The 15,725-nt window shown below is 41.3% G+C and overlaps 1 protein-coding gene across 6 annotated transcripts in view; it reads right to left on the reverse strand.

Annotated features, from left to right (window-relative positions):
- Nucleotides 1-15,725, reverse strand: part of GLRA2 (glycine receptor alpha 2) — a 136,763-nt gene that overhangs the window by 87,885 nt on the left and 33,153 nt on the right. For all 6 annotated transcript variants that reach the window (XM_052773986.1, XM_052773984.1, XM_052773987.1 and 3 more), the window contains exons 5-6: nt 2,471-2,553; nt 1,086-1,223 (exon numbers count right to left, since the gene is read on the reverse strand). In XM_052773986.1, coding sequence (XP_052629946.1) covers nt 1,086-1,223; nt 2,471-2,553 — 221 coding nt within the window. The remainder of the gene's footprint in view (nt 1-1,085; nt 1,224-2,470; nt 2,554-15,725) is intronic.

Genomic DNA, 15,725 nt, shown 5'->3' on the forward strand with positions numbered 1-15,725 from the left:
TTGTATCAGCTAAATTACAAAGGGTAAGCTCTGTCTACTGGAATTTACTGTCAATTATCCCCTTTAAGTGTGAGAAAGGATGAGAAGTCACAGCCGTCCCCCTTTCCACAGGTTTTGGACTGTGGAATCACAAAGTTTTCCTTCCTTGGCATTTTGGGCCCCAAAATGAGAAGGTGCATTTATAAAAATTAAAACCAATAATTTTCTTTTCATAAGAAATTAATGTGACTTTATTTTTGGCAGAGGCAGAACCTCTCACGTTGTGTTATTTCACAGATTGAAACAAATGTATTTGATGCAACCAGATTGGCTCTTACGCTGAAATGATGAAAAAGCTATTTTAGATGAGAGGGATTATATCTAATCCCAGCAAACACCCAGCAAACTGTTCTCTAAATGCTGTACCTATTAAATAAACTTAAAGCAGCTAAATCAAAATTTTAAGAGTTCTCTCTGCTCTGTAAAGCTAAAGATAGAAAACACAGCACTTGAAACTTCAAAATAGCAAATACAAGAAAAAACATTAGAATAATAAACAAACATTTAATTTCCCAACATTTCATGTCTGTACACTATTCAGATCAGCAATGAAAGCATTGTCCTTTCAAATACTACATCTCATAAATTAGAACACACATAAAAGCTGGTGAAAATTTAATATTTTTCCTCACTGGCAATTTGATATGCTGGAGAAATAAATCAAGCTCAGAAAATCAGTATTTTAAAAGTAATGAATCAATATTTAAGAAAAGATACAGTTTGTTAAAAAAGTTTCATTTTAAGGAAATCAAAAGAACTAATTTTTTTATCAGTTTTTTTAGATTTTAAATTCCTTAATGATTTTAAGGATATTAGAATATGTATATTAGAAGATCTTTAATGAAATTAAGGGAAATTTGGAAATCTTTCAAGCAAACAAAAATAAAAGGGAGAAAATTTCATTTTTTTCAGATCTAAAAATAAGTGTGGCTGAATGAAATTTTAATTTCAAAATTTTTTTTTTCATTTTACCCATCTTTTCCCTTTACAAATTGACAACAGACACCATTAGAGCAATTAACAGAAAAAAATAGAATGATGCTCACCAGTGTTGTAATGTTTTGTGCAATAACCAAGTTCTTTATCTTCTTTCAAAATAAACTGTGGCAAGGTTAAACCCTCTGCAACTTGCACAGGTCCATCACTTAGCCACTCAAATATCAGATCATTCATAGTGTAGCCAACTGCAATAAAGAAATCAGAGTTTGTTAGATGGTAGCTGGCTGGAAAACATCAAAAGCAAGTATTATTATGTCTGAGAAGCATGTCTTTTATTGCAATACATGTTATCGCAGTTATATTTTTAAACTGTCTGATTAACAACAGCACTATTGCTGTTAGTTACCAGTTACTGCACTATCGCTGTATTAAGAGCAACAAGTAACACCGTTATGTTCTGAAATACTGCCCTGGTATGCCACTAAAAAATAATTTTGATGGCTAATCAAAGATACTGTTTACAACTGAAATGACATTTCTCTGTGTCTATGTATCAGCCTGCATTTTGCTTTATTTTTGTCATTCTTTGATGATGGAGTTGGCATGTACCAACAAAACAAGGATTTCTAGACTGCAGAACGCTGGGCCCTTACCGAAAGAAAACGGCGACTTTTATAAACCTGTGAACCTACACTGAGAGGTGTGGAGGGGAAAGAGAGGTTTTGACTCACTGAAGTGTCTTTTTGACGGCAATGGCTACATCTTCATGGGTAAATGAAATAAGCTACGGCCATTCTCTGGGCACAAAGGCAGGTGGGAGCCTGCAGCTCATACGCGTACAGCTAAACCCATTCTCCCCTCCCCACAAAAAAACCCAGGTGGCCTGGTACCTACTGACTACTGGGAATGATCGCCAGCACATGCCATTTTCTGAGCCACTCCTGGTTTTGTCTGCTTGTTACCTGGTACAGGTCATAACGGTGCCACGGTGTGTGCTGGCAGCTACGCGGTACAGATGGGGGTGTGCTGGTACCCCAGTCCATGCCTTGGCCGTGTTTAGTTTACCAGCATAAGTATGCTAATAGGACCTCTGCTTCATCAGGTACGTTGCTTCCATTTTTCAAAAGACCATACTATGTCTCGATCAGACATAGCTAATCCCCGGCTGTGTACTAATTGCTCTTACTTTCCTGAGATTTAATAATTTCTCCTGCCTAGCATCTCTGTGGTTATCTCTGGAAGTGATGCAGCCCTGACGGGTGAGGTGATGTGCCCTGGGAGGGGGAAAGGGAAGGGAGCAGGAACAGCACAGAGGTAGGGCACCTGCACAGTACGGTGATGGACAGTTGAAGCACTGTTCCTCCATGATTTTCCCTTACAAAATAGGAATATTCAGTCTCACCACATAAATACGACAATGTAGATACTATCTAACCACGGAATGTTATAGTAAAATCTTGTTCTTTGATAGGTAAAGCAATTGGATACTCACAGCTCTCTAGCTGCATTGTACATGTTTGTACATCCATAGGAAAATTCTTCAAGTCCATGGGACAGGATAAGGTTAAAGTAAGCCTAAAATTGGAGGGGAAAAAAAAAAAAAAAGAAGCTATTGTTAGAAATCTACAGGTTTTATCCAAAGCCCCATATTTAAAGTTTAAAGGATCAAGAGCAAATCTTAACACCTCAGAGGTTGGGCTCACTCTCACCTCTGAGCTTTTAAGGACATCTCAGTCTGTAAGCAAACCGAATGCTTGCTGGATGCATTGGCTGAGCAGAACAGAGACAGAGAAGACAACATCAGGACAGCAAGAAATGCTCTCCACTAATGTACCGATGAATGTTTTATGTATAATACTGAACCCAATAATGCAAAAGCTGAAATGACTGATCATGGGACGCACATTTTTAAGCTTTGTTTTGGAAAAGCAAAGGAAGGAAACAACCACGGGTTTTTTTTCAAAAGAGAGTGCTTTTGTTGTGTATGAGGCCCATTTCCAACCCTTCATTCTTACCGCTTAGCCATTAAAAGAAAGAAAACAACATCATACAGTAAAAGCTAGAATCACATAGCATTAAAAGATAAAGAGTGCAGATAGAAGAAAGTAAGCCTAAAGGAATATTATCATACAAACTAAATTCCTCTTTTAATTTTTCAGTTGTTATTGTCCCAGATAAAGCATAATTTTACTTGGATGGGAATTTTCTTAACGTTTCTTTCTTTCTTTTTTTTTTTTTTTAGTTCATTTTACTTTTTCACATTTGATTGAAATCTGTTTCAAGGCTTCTCCTCTGCTTTATTTCTTTTAATTTCTTGCGTGGCGAGAAGAAACCATTTTTAACAAACCAAGATACCAGCATGACATAATTGCAAAAAACTAGCTGCTTTGAAAAACAGAAGAGTTGTTAAAATTTTGGTTTAAATCATATAAAATGAGTACATTTTTATTTCAGATTATCTTCAGCACAAAAACCACTTTGACACAAAGAAAGCAAATAAATAAAAACTTCTGCGCCCATTTACCATCAAGGACGAGAACTAGATTGTCTGATTTGCAGGTACACTGAAACTTTAACACAGTGCAATGAGAATAATTTTTTAATTATGTCAGTGAACCCACGGGCCAGCTGCTAACCTTGAAAGTGTGTTGTCTCACAGACAAATGTGATCTCTATGGAGAAATAATTCAGTAAGTTCTGCCTCCCTTAGTGATTTTGTGCTTCTTACCACATACAGCTGATTCAAGCTCTTTCAGTCTATTTCTTCACTATGTGAATTTTTGGGGATGGCCTGACTGGGCCTTCTATCCCTACTGCCCTGCCACCAAATCACTATGACAGGAAGATGATATCTAGGTAACTGAGATCAAAATGGTCTCAGCCTGATCAAAAATCATGTTCAACATCACTGCTTTTGCCTACTCCTGGCCTATCTAGAGAAAGTCACATTATTTTCCTCTTGACACAGTCTTCAGTATACAAGATGATAATATCAGGAAATTAGAGATCGGTTGTCTGTGGCAGTGAAGTGCCCTGAGATGAAGAAAAGCCCCCAGTAGTCCTCTCAACACCACCATAGTAAATAAACTCCCATTTAACCTTTGGGAGCAAATAGCATAAGCATTAAAAAAAATTCGTCATCTAGAGAAAAAAGTGTATCTAGTAGACATATAAATGTCATTGAAAATCTGCCCTTTACTCATTTAAATATTTTAAGTGTGCTGCAAATGTTAACTAGTCTTATTTTTACTAGGTAATTTCCTGCATTAAAGATTGAGCTAATTAAATTGCTAATCCCCCGTATTAACGAAAGACCGTTTCTGCCTTTTTTCCTGAAATGTTGCTATATCAAACTCTCTTCCTTCTTTTTAGTCATCTTCTAAATATGGCTTAGATGTTTTAAGTTCATCTCAAACATGCCTTTACGCAAATGCAGCCTTTCTAAACATGTCATTTATTTGTATTCATTGAAGTAGGCATAGCCTATCCACCCCTCAGATTTTACTGACTGTCAGGTGTGCACTGCACACTGACTTTGTTTCCTTCCCCCTTCATCCCTTCCTACTCCCCCAAAACCTCAAAGAATTTGGGGGTTTGATTACATACATGGGCAGGGGTTCTCTTTGTTAGTCTAATATCAAACCCATGAGAAAGCAAATACACCCAGTTGCAGCTTTCATGCCTCACAGGGAAAAATTGATCGATCTATCTCCACTGATACCAGGTAGATACACCAATTATTTTTTTTCTGGAAGTAAGCTGACAAAATGCTCATTATGCAGGTTCACACAAAGGTTGACATCTCTTCTTTCTCTTCTTAACCAATGGTGTCTTTCAGGAAGACTAAATTATTCTCTCCTCACCCTGACAAATGGAAAATAATTTCTATTCACTGTATTGATGAGGCTAGCTCCAGAGATCATGCCCTTATAGCTTTACCTCTACTTGTTGTTCATCTCAGCAGAGTAGCCATTCATAGTTAACATCTTTGCCTCTGTAATCCCTTTTACTAGGAGTAATGCAAGTGTTGAACCCAATGCTTATTGCCTGGCATCGCCAACAGATCCACTGTTTTTCAACAAGGTTACTACATGCTAAATGTTCAGCTGCTGGAGTCTGAAGTAGCTCCACTGAGGTCCATGGTGGTGGGTCAATTTATAGCAGTTGACTCTTTTTCAGTAAAAATATGATCCTGCAAGTGTTTCCAAACCCAGGTGCCATGTCACTACTTGTATATTTACATTAGTAAGGAAACAAGATCAGAAATGGAAAGTGTTAGGCAGATACAGCTACTCACTTTGCCTATAACAACAGTGTCATTGACAGAAAATGTTTTGGAAAAATCAATGTCTCATACTTGGCAAATTCAAGAAGGGCCCCTGGAGATTTGGTATGAAGTGCAAGTTTAACTGGCAATTACACTGATGAATACTTTAATCATTAATAAAACAGAATAAACTGCTACAGAACATCTATTTTATTTTTCAGGCACCCTGCCACCAAGGCATTTGAAGTGCATAAACAACAGACTTGGTGGCGTAGCACCATAAAACACGGACGGGAGGTGTTTTATGAACAATCTGTAAGGCTGAAAGGTGAAGCAGCTGACCAAGGACTTGATTTTGTCTTCAGTTACCTGAGCACCCTTTACCGCCTGTTAGCCAGTAAGCCAGTAAGCAAGCCCGCTGTTACCAGCAGGCTCAGGTCACACAGCTCGCTCAGGAAGAGCTCTGGGGTTGGGCACGTTATATTTTCCAGCTGAGCAGACAGGGCTCATGAGGGAGTGGGAGAGAGTCACGTCTCCAGCACCCCAGCACTTCAGGCACGATGCCAGGGCCAGGCAGGCGCCCCAGAGAAGAGGCGATGCTGCTCTCTTCTTTCCCTCCCTGCTCCCCCACCCATCCCGCAGTCACGGAAGGGTTAAGCCCTGCAATAGCGCAAATAGAGTATGAACAGAACAAGACGCAGGATCAGAACCAGAAAACAAAGAACGAACAATTAGCCGACACTGTGACAAAAATAATAAAAAATAAATCGATAATATTACTTAGCAATGCTGTGGCAGAGGCAGGGTTGTAACCCAAGTACTCCAGGGCAGCATTGCCTGTCTTCAACTTCGGACCCTCGTCCTGAGGATTCCCTCATACACTAACTAGGTAAGTCCTTCTGAGCAGCATCTGCTGATACTTTAAATGCCTTCAAAGTGCAGCGGGCACTGCTGGGATTTCTTCACTCAGCACTTCATTCAAACCCACCCTCTTTCATCCCCTGGTTTCTCCAGAATGTCCGGACAAATCATTCAGACTTGGGCTGTCGGCCTGTCTCTCTTCCCACCCCAGCTCAACATCTTTCATTTCTGGTCACCCCAGAAACCCCCTTACAGCATCATTCAGAGGTCTGTATTTCCCACTTCTGCAGTCAGGTAGGCAAAAGTCCTGCAGGCTCTGGCCTCCTTTGTCAGAGAAGCCAGAATAAGGCATCCCATGGGAAGAAATAAATAGCCTGACAACACGTTATTAATGAGAAACCCTCATGCTGGTGATCTTTAACACATGAACAGGTGGTTTTGCAACATCGGTGTTTTCTCCGGGTGGGAGCAGACATGCCCTCAGACGGGCCAGCAGCAGAGCTCAGCGCAGGCACTGCCGCTGCCCTAAACGTAGCTGCTGTAGCTGGCCATCGTCCTCCGAGGAAAAGCCAGTGGAGGCGAGTGGCACACACGTGCAGCCGAGGGAGCTCAGAGGTATTTACGTGCAGTGCAATCAAGCCCTGAGCTCAGCGGTGGGGCTGAGATACCGTGCTGCTTATTCATGCTTTGCCCATTCCTGCCCTTGTCCTGTCCTTTCTCTGGCCCTGGACATACGTTCCCCACCTTCTCCTATGTCTGCTCATCCACACTACACCTCTCCCAGAGCCCAGCCTCTTTCTTTTGCATCCCAGTCTGTCCTCATACCCTTTCCCACTCCTTTTCCTGTTGCCCAGTTCCTGCCAAATCCCACCCCCATCTCTCTTCAGGCTGTTAAGCCTTGAGGCCAATCTGCTCTTTGATACCTAACCCCTAAAACAGCACCATCAGTGGAGGGTAAGGTCCTTTAATACAAAAAAAAAAATACTCAATAGGAGTTAGATATTTGTAAACAGATTATTCTCAAGATGATCTCCAATCTCATTCATTCTCTTAGGGGTTTTGAATGCTGATGCTCATCACCGTCATACCACTTCTCTGATAATCTCACAACGCTACAAAAATGCTTCAGAGTACTACACATATAGATGACTTGTGAATGTTCTGCAACACAAAACTGAAGAACTGCTAGTATTGTATTAAACCCTCAGAGAATTGCGTTTACACATTATATAATCCAAGATTTTTTTTTATAAATTTAAGAGAATATCTAATTTTAACTGGGATTTGACGTATTGCTTAATCTGCAGCAACCATTAAACTGTATTCTAACCCACTTCTTTACAAGCAGCTGTCACTCCTTAGCCCGATGTGTTGCGACTCACCCCAAACTTCTCTTGATGTCAGGGATAACTCTAGCCCTGGAGGAGGACACTGATCCCACAAGAGACAGGCCCTGTGGATCACAATACGAGGTATCTAACAGTGGAATATCATTTTCATTAATTATCCTGCAAAAGTGGTGGTTTGTGAGTGGGCTACAGAACAAAAGCTTCCTCATAGAGTTTTTTCTAATGATAAATAACAAGGGTCAGTCCTATCAAGTATAGAAATACTGTTGGGAATTTAAGTAGTCCTGGAAATAAGGGTACAAGTCCCTTCCATCTCCAAAAAAAGCATGATTATCTCCTTGCAAGCATGAAAAACAAAAATGCCTCACCATGAGTGGGCATGGTATCAAAAATAACATTTTGTTTCTATTCTTATCCCTTCGTTCTTTCATGCTACATCCATCTGCACCTCAGCTGTTGGGACAGGAGACTTCACAATCTAGGATTTTACGCTGCAAATTCCAGAACACAAGTAGTACACGTATGGTCACTGCTGACACTGCCTATGTGCCATTTTTATGAAAAATCTTATACCTTGCACAAAGCCCACAGTGTTGAGTTTAGTGAAACGTGGGATTTTTTTTCCAGTATTGCCCATTCTAAAGATGCTATCATAAATTGCAAGATTTCTGGTATTTTTCTTAAAGCTCCAAGCTGACAATAAAGGTAAATATATTTTTAGTGGTACATTTTTCTTTGGAAGATTAAGTTCCTGATCCTTATAGCTGCTGAAATAACATTAAAATGTTACCTAAGCACAAGAAGACAAAGTTCCCCATTAAACTAGCAGGGGAGATGGAGTTGCACAGCAACCATGACAGCATCGCATGACACAGGAGCAAATGCCATTCAAGCTTGTGGCACTGAAGCAGGGAGGAGAATCTAAAATCTCCTTATATTCCTCCCAGCCCCCTCTCTTGGGTGATCTGTGCCTGAAAGAAGGGCACACACGCTGTTCATATATCAGAAGGCCAAAAAAAAAAAAAATTTCCCAGTGATATTCTTCTTTTAAAGGGCTTTTCATTCTGTAGTCCATTTCATTATTTTTTCAGGGACCTGACTCATCATTTTGAATGTCAATTCTGGTAATTTTCACAGTCTACAGGCTTTGTCCTGTTAAATGGAACAGTCAAACTGTCTGCTTTTTCCCTTATTTTTGAGGAGTCCTGGAATTCCTCTCTAATACTTGTCATGTTCTGCAGCTTCATTTCTGTCAGATGGGAATGGGCTGAAGTCGGGCTTAGAGGAGACGTGGAGCCTTCTCTGCTATGGCAAAATGCAAGATGTAGGCTGGAGTTTCACGTACTGCTGTTTATGAGCATGTTCTCGCTCCCTCCAGTGCTTTGCTTTGCTTCATGTACTGCTTAACAACACAGGAGCTGGCACAGAGTGGGGTGGTGGATTTCTCATTTCTCACAGGCATCCCACTTCTCATTGTAATGCAATCATTGTCTGTAGATACACAATGCCAGCACATGAGCTGCCAGCAAATGATTTTCCAATTATTGCTCAAGCAAATCTATGAAATTAAATTCAAGTATGATTTCATGTAACAGTTAAATTCTGTAACCACCTGTTTCCTTTCCATGAAGAACAGTATTTCATCTCTCCTTTCTCCTCTGTCATTTTCTATCTTAATTTTCCTGCAGTGTGTGTTTAGTATGGTGTTGCTTTCCCCCTGGCATGATGACATTTCTGTTCTAAGCCATATATTGCAATGCAATTGGCAAAAGACCTTCATCCCTGCCAGCATGTTCCAGGAAAACAGGCTTTTTTGTACCATTTAGAAAGGGCTCCTGCACCTACATCATTTTACACCTAACCTTTAACTGCTCCAGAGCAAGCTCAATGGGTAAGTGGGGTGATTGGTCACTAGCAATCAAGGACCAGCATTGCCATTACCCGTAAAGAGAGCAGGTACACAGACATGTGTCTTGGCTATGCAACTATCCCATTGGCATAGACATCCAGAAGTAACCACCTGCCAATATTTTGTGATCCTGTCAGCCAAGAACAACTTTATGTGTACAAATTGGTCTCCAGCAGCATTTCCCACTTTTTTACTTAGAACAAAGTCTTCCTTTTTATTTGAGACACAGGAATATAGGGCTATAGAAGTGACATCTTGGGCCGTCAAATCTGGTCATCTGCAATTACACATAGTCATATCATCTAATCCCTTTCAAAAATGATCAAGGTTCATTTAATGACACCTAGTCCCCACCCCATTTCTGTTGGAATATTGTTGCAGGAATTCAAGGTGTATATGGCTGGAAACTTTATAACTGCCACTTTAAGCCTATTTATGACCAGTTCAGAGCCATTTGTTCTCCTGGCAGCATTGTCCTTCAGTCTAAGTAGCTCTTCTGTTGTGTTTGTATTTACCTCGCCTCCAGTGCTCTTGTGTGTCAGCTGGAGACGTGCACAGCATTAGAGGAAGAAGTGAAGCAGTACATGTTCAGATATAATGCCCATATCCCTACTTTGCTTTAAATGCCTTATGAAGTGAAAAAGCAACTAATTTTGTGTCATTAAAATGTAAATTATTCCTTCCTTAAGCAGAATGATCAATGGGGTTTTGACAATAGTTGTGCTAGTTGCATAACAAAGTACCCGCATTAAGCGTTATTATTTATTTAGCAGGTTTTATTATTTGTTATGCAAAACAAGTACTTCAGATACAACAGAAAAATAAGACTATTGGAAACCCAGGGCTAGCTCCTCAGTCTGAATTTGCAGACTGGGAGGGAATGAGAAAGAAGGGGGTGGGTGACGGGAGGGCGCACTTAATAGAGTGTTAGGAAACCATCCCAAAGGATGAGAAGAATCTCAGGCTGTTTAATTAAAGACCCCCAAAAGAAGGGGAGTGGGGGTCGAATGGGAGGCAGGAGTAAGGGCAAGAAGGAAAGAAAAAGGATGGGTGAAAAGTGGGCAGCTAATGATAATCCAAGGACATTGGGTTCAGCCATAATGAGAACTGCTGCTTGTCCCACAAAAGGCTGCAATTTTTTGCCTCTGAAACCATTGTTATTATTGTAATCATGTCCATGGGAAGACAAATTTGTCAAATTCACTGGCTTCACACAGCATGCAGCCACAATTTGGGAAGTCGCCGTGTCCCAGTAACATTGTGCAGTTTAATAAAGTTTAATGATTCTAGCACTATTTATATAACATCTACAAGGCTTCTGCCTACAATACATAATAGCTGTGAAACCCCAAACTTCTTTAGATATATGCTCTATTTCAGTTAGCATCTCTGCATTGATTATTCTTCAATGGTTCAGTTTGTTTTAAATGTGCAAAATTTACTTTGAGGTATATGAAGACATTTTATGCTTTTGGAAAGTCAGGGCAGTGAGCATGGGACAATGCGCAGTTTTGCCAACGGAAGAACTAAATAATTTTCTGTGAAAATGTTCCTGTGTTGATTGAGATTAACTTCCAAGGGAAAATCACTACCTTGTCAATATCAGTATTATTCTGATAGGAGCTGAGGTGATAAATGTGATTGTGTGAGGTCAGAGACAGGGGTTCCTACATAGTAAACAGCCACGTCAATCATGATAACAGTGTCTCTGCTTCCCGCTCTGCTAATCTGTCACATGGAAAGACAATGCTGCTAGTAAAGTCCAAATCCTCTTAAATCCCAACATTAGATTGTAAAATAAAATTGAAGTCATCAAATTAAAGCACAGGATGCACACAGAGCTGTATAACATATCATTTCCTACCACTCTGTTAGGCTAGACTGTGCCGTGCCATGGATGATTTACATGCAACGATCTCATCAGGTGTAAATGGAGCTTCATTATCGTATAGCTCATAAGGTCTGTACCCCAAAATTGTTTTAGAAAATCCATGCCTGACTTTACTGTAACATGGCAACACATTCTGTAGTAGCCATGCAAAAAATCTAAGAGCTGGTCTTATTTAAAAACAAAATATTTCAGAAGGATAGCGGACTTTTTGCCCTATGAATAGTCTATTGCAGAGGGACTAGCAATGTTACCTACATATTTCCTTAATCTGATTTGTATTTCTTTCCCATAGGGCAAAGAACACAAGTACAGAGGAGGCTACAAAACCCAGAAGTTTCACACAGAAAAGCTGAATTATAAAAGTGCTATAGATTACTTCTGATCATTTATGTGGGGGATGTGGTAGACGTAACTTGTAATATAACCCAAAATGGGGGGGGCAGTCAGCTCAGTGCTCTGTCACTTATCACTATGGCCACACTAGGAAGAGTTGATTCTGGAAACTCCTGAGTAGGGCAGCTGGCACGGGAGACAGCATTGCAAATAAATGTGCTGTTTTCACAGATCCTTCTCTTCAGTTGCATAAGCAGGCAAGGGCTTTTGGATGTGCCAACTCATCCTGTCAGCTACTTGTTGCCGACTGGAGGGGCTAGTAATCACCTCCAAACAGCTGCACAAATAGAGAGCAATCTAATAGCTTGAATTTTCTCTGTTTTGTGGTACCCTAACAGCACAGTACTGCTCTCTAGTAGACACTCTACCTTCGTCCATAATAACATTTAACAATTAAATCTAGGTCAAGAGTTGAAATGACGAAGAACTAATTGTCTACATAACCGTAACATTTCTTGCACTGTGAAGAAAAACAAAGACAGAAAAACAGATATTTTGAAAGACTTGAGGAAATTCTTCCTAGGTATTTCATTGCTCTTTGAACCGGAATAGCAAAAAGGGGGGGAGAAATGTAATCTGTGAATTTGCACAAATCTGCTCCCTAGATTTCCAAGTGGCTCTCTTGTCAAATTATGCAACACCTTCTAAAATCTTTCATATTTTAAAAATAGGAAATAATCTGCTTTGTAACTCCTTCTGGCTAAACGCACCGGTACTATGTTTCAGAGCACAGCTCTACAACCTTATCAGGCAGTTGGGAGTGTTTTCTGGAGCAGCAGGTGAAAAAAAGAAGTTACAGCCCCTTTACCTTCCTTACCAATATATTCTAGCTTCAGTGGCATGGATCAATATTACAGTTGAGTTATATCACCTTCTGCATCAAGCTCATATGGCTGAGATGCACTGAAAATATTAAAAGGCGAGGGAGGCAATTAATGCAGAAAAAAAACCCCAAACCTTAAATAAAACCATTCCACTTTCTATCGCTTTGCTAAAATAAGCTTTTTGGCAGATGCTAATATTCTGAGCTGGCTGGCAGCCTGAAATGAGCTTGTGGGAATCAGGTAGCACAAATGGGTGGCTCGGGGAGAACGCAAAGCCTCCTGTGAGGATATTTGACGTTTTCTTGATGTCCCAGGTGTCTGCAATGGGCCAGAGAAGATACGATCCTTGCCCCCAGAACACAAAATCAGTGCAGCAGTGTATACAATGAAAAATACAGGTGTCATACAGAATGTGAGTGCCAGGAACAGGATTCTAGGTATCATCACACAGTGCTGCCACTCTTTCCAAGTGTGTAACCCCCTATAAAATCCAGTCCATGCAGAGATCATTCAAGGATTGGGAGCAGATGAGTCACAGACATCTAGGGGGTGACATTATGTAGGTTCTGATTTTAACCTTCATTGTTTTTTCAGCATACAAAATACACACAATTTAGGCTAATTTTGTCGAACACTGCTATAACAAACCCCTCTTGTTGACTGCTCTCTGCAGAGGGCTTTAAAGTTATAGCTATTTAACTGTTTTGCAGTTGAAAGTGAAACTGAGACTGATCTTGACTAAAGTGTAGTTGTTTGCTGAATATAACTTTGCTGTAACTGCTGACTTCTCAAAATACATGCACCTCTAAGAGCTGTTGTTACATCTGTAGTGGCAATAGCATATATTTGAGGTATTGAGTCACGCTGTATTCCCTCCACAAGGTTCTAGTTCTCACTGCAGTACCCAAAGGTTTAGACCAGTTACCCAAATATAGAGCCTCAGGCTCTATATAGCATATATAGCATGCTATCTGAGATCAAAACAAATACCAAGGTAGTCATTTGAGCATGCAGCAAATATCTAAAAATAGGTTTGGACTCCTAAACTTACATGATTCATAGGTGGGTATGCCAACCATCAACAACTCTGGCTTTATTCTCTATAACAACTCCCAGAGAATTAAATATAGATCTAGGAGTATGCAAGTGCGAGCATTGTAACTAATTATTATAAGCTAAACTATGATGAAAATCTATGCCATGCCTACCATCACCAGTAAATGCAGGATGTCTTATCCCTCACTGAGAGAAGGACAAAGAGCCTCATGCTTACCGCAGGGTGAGATAATGCCCAGAGCCAAGCACTGTGGTGGGAGTAACACACAGGGCAGACCCTCACTGACCCTTCCACAACTTATCTGAGCACCCATATGCTACACCAAGTGTCTTATTTTAGTAAAATATGCACCATGAGATCTAGTTCCAGGTGACCTTCCAAATTCTTTTCAGAAAGGGCAGAATTGGCCTCTGAGAGCATTTAACAGCATGTTTTGTGTTTGTGTGGTGAGTTTTTTTTGGCAGCAGGGTAGGATCTGCAGGGCCGGCACCTGCTAGAAGCTGCTGGAAGCTCCCCCGGCTCGGAGCCGGACCCACCTCTGGCCCAGGCCGAGCCCGTCAGTGACAGTGGAAACACCTGTGGGAGAGCAGATTTAAGAGGGGAAACCTGCAGGGAGTGGGGGATTGGGGTGGGAGAGGAACCCTTCTGTGGGTACTGAGGTCTGTGAAGAAGGAGAGGATGCCCCTGCAGCCTGTGAGGCAGCAGGCTGTCCCCCCCAGCCCATGGAGGGGAGCGGAGGCCGCCCAAGATGGCCGGGACTCCGTGGGAAAGCCCGGGCTGGAGCAGGCTGTGCCCGAAGGACTGCAGCCCGCAGGAAGGACCCACGCTGGAGCAGTTGGTGGAGGACCGTCTCCCGCGGGAGACACCCCACGGCGGAGCAGGAGCGAGTGCGGAGGAGTCCTCCTCCCCCTGAGGAGGAAGGAGCGGCAGAGACCAGGTATGGCGGACTGACCCCATCCCCTGTTCCCCTGCGCCGCCGGGGGGAGGAGGGAGAGAGAACCGGGAGTGGGGCTGGGGGGGAAGGAGGGAGGGGTGGGGGGAAGGCGTTCTCAGGTCGGGTTTGACTTCTCAGTGTCCTCGTTTTGATTTGCTTGGTAGTAAATTAAATTGATTTTGCTTCTTCCCCAAGTTGAGCCTGTCTTTTGCCCGTGCCCATAAGTGGGGAGCGATCCCTCCCTGTCCTTATCTCGACCCACGAGCGTTTCTTTATATTTTCACCTCATCCTGCCGGGGCCGGGGGGTGAGCCGGCGGCTGTGTGGTGCTTTGTTACTGGCTGGGCTGAAACCACGACACAGCATAAGCCAGTTGTGCTTCTTGCATAGCGTATTTCCACGTTTTCAGTGTAGTATGTAGGGAAGAGGAATACCACTGTCGTATAACACACACATCTTGCTTTGTACCCATTAATTACCGGGAGCAGTTCTAAACTCATTTTATGCAGAGAGCGGTTTATATTTATGTGAGATTAACTTGACCTTGATTTTATTAAATTTGGAAATATGACAAAACAGCCTACACCACTACTTCTCAGACATGTTTGTAAAGTGCTTTAAACATTTACAGCACACCGAATGCTAAATGTTAAATAACATGATGTCAAGCGAAGTAGTGGAAGTGCAGTAGTGAAAATGGCAGCATTGTAACATTCTTAATGTAGTGAAACCAATCACTAAAATATTCTTGTTTGTTTCTGCATAGCACAACTAAAAGTGACTGGCAACATACAGATACATCTAGCCCAGTGTCCAAAGAATAAAGACAAGTTTTTCTAATTGCTTCTGACTTAAAGTTTCTGTAGTCTGGGAAGTTTTATTCACTGTGAAGTACTAAAAAATTATATGCCATGTTAGAGGCACCAGGTAAGTCTCTGTTACTGCTGTGCAATACAAATGAGAAACAATGAGTCTTGCTTAGTACTCCATTGGAATACTGCTTACTCTGCTTCAGATTAATTTGCATTTATGTGTGAAAATTTTAGAAATTTGATATGACAGCTCAAAATATTACTTTTCCCGCATGGACAAATGTCAGGAAAATTATCCATCTGTATTCAGAACAGCACCCATCTGCACTGTTGCCTCCAATAAGATGGTGTCTGATGTCATTCAAACAGATGCATTCATTTCTTTCCCAGGGTGAAACAAGAAATATTTGTAAGTGACAGCATATTTATCACTGTGCTAGTGCTAGTTTCA

The sequence above is a fragment of the Harpia harpyja genome, chromosome 22 (assembly GCF_026419915.1).
Source record: "Harpia harpyja isolate bHarHar1 chromosome 22, bHarHar1 primary haplotype, whole genome shotgun sequence".
NCBI lineage: Eukaryota > Metazoa > Chordata > Aves > Accipitriformes > Accipitridae > Harpia > Harpia harpyja.